General features: G+C 48.5%; 1 protein-coding gene across 1 annotated transcript; it reads left to right on the plus strand.

The window, feature by feature from the left end:
• The first annotated feature begins 1,180 nt into the window (after positions 1–1,180).
• LOC127751295 (uncharacterized) lies at positions 1,181–4,241 on the plus strand. Its single transcript, XM_052274605.1, has 2 exons — positions 1,181–1,263; positions 1,775–4,241. The coding sequence occupies exon 2, from the start codon at positions 1,842–1,844 to the stop codon at positions 3,156–3,158; it is 1,317 nt and encodes a 438-aa protein (XP_052130565.1). The 5' UTR covers positions 1,181–1,263; positions 1,775–1,841; the 3' UTR covers positions 3,159–4,241.
• The last annotated feature ends 316 nt before the right edge of the window (positions 4,242–4,557 follow it).

The raw sequence follows: 4,557 nt of genomic DNA on the forward strand, positions 1-4,557 counted from the left end.
GCCGCCGCTCCCCCACTCCCCCACTCCTCATACCCTTTTCCTGTTACCTCTTCTAACCTAACGAAGGCCTGTGTTGTCGTTGGGGAGGGCTTTGAGGGGGGTGGGGTAGGAGGGAGGCAGCTTCACTCCTCTCTCACTGGAAAAACTAAAGTGACACATGTCACACCTCTAACGTTCTCTTGACCACCTGATACAGTTTTTCTCAAAAATCTTTTGTCCAAGCAACGATATCGTATTTTGAACAACACTGTCACTTTCGTCTTGAAATTCTCTTTCAAACGAGCCTACATGTGATAGGGGTCTGACCGCAAACAACAAAAATAAGAAAGAATTTCGAAGATTTATTTAAGTATGCGTATCTGTTTCATTATGAATCGAGAATCTATCACATCACATCACATCGTTTGAAAAGGAATTTCAAGACGAAGATGATGATGTCCTCAGAAATTATATTTTATCTCGTGGTCAGACAATATTTAAGAAAAACCCGTAATGTTACGGAAATTGCGTGATGTCACATCAATTGACGTGACATGTGTCACATTAGTTTTCCCAGTGCTGACACGAGGACAGGCCTGCGTCACGGCTGCACGCCGTCGGCGCCTTTGCTAAGGATGCTTCCAGCGCTCTGCACGGCCCCCGCAAGACCACAATCTCGTTCGGCGCCGTCGATGTGCCAATGTACGTGTTCGAGGGCGACATCCTCGAGGAGGTTCTTCTGGGCGGTGACTTCTTGGCTGCGTACGTGGAGCAATTCAGCCCGATGAAGAATGAAGTGAAGAAGCGTAGAAGCGAAAAGGCGGAAAAGCGAAAATCTTGAGAGGAGCCATCTGCATATGCAACGTCTTTATAGCGATTACGCGATTTTCTGATGTCGATTCTCGCCGAATTTAATGATTACACACAAACAGTGGTTAGTTACTTTACTTGTCCAGAGAGAGAAACTATGTAACTTTTGCTTTTACCTAACGATAAACCGCTGCTAAACCTTGTTAAACGAAAACAAAGCTATTTGCAACGTCTTGACGAATTAGGATCGACCTATCAGCATTTTCACTTTTCCGCCTTTTCGCTTCTACGCTTCTTCACTTCCCCGCTTCAACGCCCCCTCGCCCGGTGTCACCTCGCCCTCGCGTTTCACTCGGTGTCGCTTCGCGCCTCACTCGGACTTCACTTTCAGGCTTAACCTGGATATCTTCCTGGTTGCTCGAACCTCGAACAGGCGTCATCACTTCACTGGCACCGGCCGAAACTGTAACAAAAGTAAGCAATTTCCTTCTTTTTGTCACTTGTGTTGTGTATATGTTAAAAGTATGATGGATGATAACACTATCTTGGTGGAAGACTGTGAGCTATTTGGGAACCGCGTGAAATACAAACAGGAAATTGTGAGAGGTTTAATCTTCGACATCTCGGATTTTAACCTTCTATTCTTCAGTGCGTTGAGTGGCTGTCGAAAACATGGTTCATAACACCGGTCGTATCATTTAGTTAGAGATGTTCGCAACATAACCTATTTTTTAGCGACGTGAATAAGGCGTCCGCCTTAACCTCTCAGACGAATAGAGCACTTCAACTTAAGGGATTTGAAAAATAAAGCAATCACAAACCGGAAAAGCACTGCCTTCAGACAGCCCCCTCCTGCGCCTCCCCACTGATTCCTGTTTTAGTGATTTTTCACTTCTTCAAGAGACCTATCCTGAAATGGTTTATTCGTTCGATGTGTTGTTGTTCTCCGAGAAGCTCCGTCATTCACGCGTGCCTCTGTTTCCAGTTGGTTTCTTGTGCGACTGTGCGCGCAAGCCGTACTACATCTCCGTGGTCGTGTCCAAGCGAGCGTCATGGACCTGCTCCCCGACGACGTGATCCTCGAGGTGCTGCAGTACCTGGACGTGCGGGACCTCCTCGCCTTCCGCCGCGTCTGCAAGAGGCTCGGGGCGCTGGTGCTGGCCGGCCGGGTGTGGCGCCACCGAGAGCTCCGCCTCGACGGCCGCCCCCCCAACGGCAGCCTTCGTGTCCCTCCCGCGTCCCCCCGTGAGCGCGGGCCGCTACACCTGCTGCGCGTGGCGCCGTGCCTGGACCACTTGCACATCTGTGCCGCTGCTGGGACACTCCGGGCCTTAACCACGACCAAGTGCGCCGTAGCAAGTCTCACGCTGGAGAATAACCATTTGAGCTTTAACGCCCAGGTGTACGCGGAGGTGGTTGGCCACCAGGGGGCGCTCGGGCGCCTGAGGCGCGTGCACCTGATTTTCAGTCGCTCTGCTGATGTCTGCGGGGTGCTGTTGGACGCGCTGACGACGTTACCTCGGCTGGAGTCGCTGACATGCAGCATGGGCTGCCCCTCCACCCGCGCGTCCACCGCCCTCGTTCCGCGTCCGTCCGCGCCGTCCCTCAGGAAGTTCAGCTGGCCCCTTACTCGGGGCACAGAGCCGTTTGTCCAAGCCGTGCTGGCGGGGCACAGCGCCACCCTGGAGGACGTGGAGCTCCGGCTCTCGTACAGCGGCTGGACCAGCTGGACTGACGACACGGTGGCTCCGCTGCTGGCCGCCTTGCCCAAGCTCCACAGCCTGCGTTTGAACTACCCCAACCTCCCCGGGCTGCCGGCCGTGGCAGCCTGCAGGGCGCTCAGGAAGCTGTGCGTGGACTCCATTATGGACAAGTACTCAACTGTTGTGGAGCTGCTGCGCCGGGCCAAGCAGCTGCGCGACGTCCGCTTGCAGCTGGACTGGTCCGGACTGGGCTGCGAGGTGCTGGAGGCCCTGGCCTCGCCCGCCCTGGAGCGGCTGGAGCTCCAATCGGGTGGGAACACTGAAGCGCCGCCGCTGCTCCGCGCCTTGACCACGCTGCCCGCGCTGCGCCACCTGGTGCTGCGGATCGGTGACTACTTCACCTCTTCTCTGACCGCCGCGGCGGCTCGCGACCTGCTGCAGGGCATCACCCCCGCGACGGCCCCGGCCCTGCGCACCCTGGAGCTGAAGATGGGCAGGGAGCCGTGCCCCCACGCCTGGGTCCACGAGGACGCAGTCCGTCGCTCCGCATTCAGCTCGAATTCGTGGTATTCTCGGGCGCCCAAATGTGGTGCAATTGTGAGGTGTGCCGCATGGACTGCCACAAAGATATTTGGAAAGCAGTTGTCGGCACCTACTACATTCTAAAATTATCTATCATTTTACATGAACTTCAAATAGTTGTAAGTTAATGTGTCCTGAAATCATAAGTCAGTTTAGTCAATATCGGTCGTATGTCATATTTTTTCAAAAATGTAACTGTGAATAGTTTTTAAGATGTTAAGCAAGGCGGCAGGGTTTGTGATTGCCCAGACCTTATAGTTTTTGCTCGATTGTGAGATAGTGTGACAGACTACGACAAGTTACCAAGCTACACTGAAGAGCAAACGTTATTTTTGATAGCCTGTGACATTTATTTCTCACTCGAGCAATTCATTTGTATTTTCCTAAGGTAGGTGTTAATGTAACAGTGCAAGAAGCTTGCCATCAGTATGTTGTCATTAATTTTAATCTATTTTAAGAGTGGCCTAATTGAATGGGCTATGGCTGTAACCACATGAAACAATTTTTGACAGCACAGTTTTGGTTTAATACGTATTGTATAAATGTCTTTGTTCATAGTTTTAAGTCATGTGATATTTAGATATGAATGAAGAAGATCGCCATGTCTGTGTTGAAGATCCTCAACTAATTTCTTCTCATCTGTTTTACTCAGTGGTTGTAAGGATGAAGTAACAGTTTTGATACTTGTCCTCTATTAAATTTATTTGTGAGCATAGAGAACTTTCCAGAAAAATCAGGAAGTGTTTGCAGAACTTATGTTTGTGCATGTAAACAAATATTTGGCACTCGTTTATGTTTTTGGAGGAAATACTCTGCTGCATCTGATGTCATACCCAATTGACTGATTGAATAAGGTGATCACAATAAACTTATCAACGGTATGTTTTGCTCTGATACAAATTGTATATATGTTTGTTTAGTCACAAAATATTTGTATCATTGACAGTCACAAATCTCTAGAAGTATGCTGCTCACAGCTGACATGGCGTTTTGTAGTTTTATTTCTAGCAGCTTCATAATTCATTTATAAACTAGAGCAAGGAAATGTTTTTCTCTCTTTGACCGATCCATTTTTTTAAAAGATTTGTATCATCTTATTCAGTATGCCAACAGGTGTGGTAAATTTATTGAAAAAAGTATTATTGACAATAAAAAAGCTACAGTCCATACTGTGGACGATTACAGTTCATTTTCTATGAAAATAAATACGTATATTTATTACGTTAAGAGCAAATTTGTGTCATTCCTTCATACTGTTTAGAATAAGGAAATGAGCATGACCATTGCTACTCACACTACCAACTTACAAACGTTTTAAAAATGTTAGCGTAAAGTAGTTTTTACAAATCACGAAAAATGCAGTCCTCACCATCAGCAGGATAGATATACCATTCCTTTGACTCCAATCCGAATCCATGGCCATGGCTAGACAAAAGGAAGGTTATTTACTGTTGCCTTTGATGTCACTGATGGCGATCGGGAA

The sequence above is a fragment of the Frankliniella occidentalis genome, unplaced genomic scaffold, assembly GCF_000697945.3.
Source record: "Frankliniella occidentalis isolate FOCC.00 unplaced genomic scaffold, Focc_3.1 Scaffold416, whole genome shotgun sequence".
NCBI lineage: Eukaryota > Metazoa > Arthropoda > Insecta > Thysanoptera > Thripidae > Frankliniella > Frankliniella occidentalis.

Coding starts and splice junctions, on each gene's coding strand:
- LOC127751295 (XM_052274605.1), top strand. CDS start 1,842: ATGGACCTGCTCCCCGACGACGTGATCCTCGAGGTGCTGCAGTACCTG.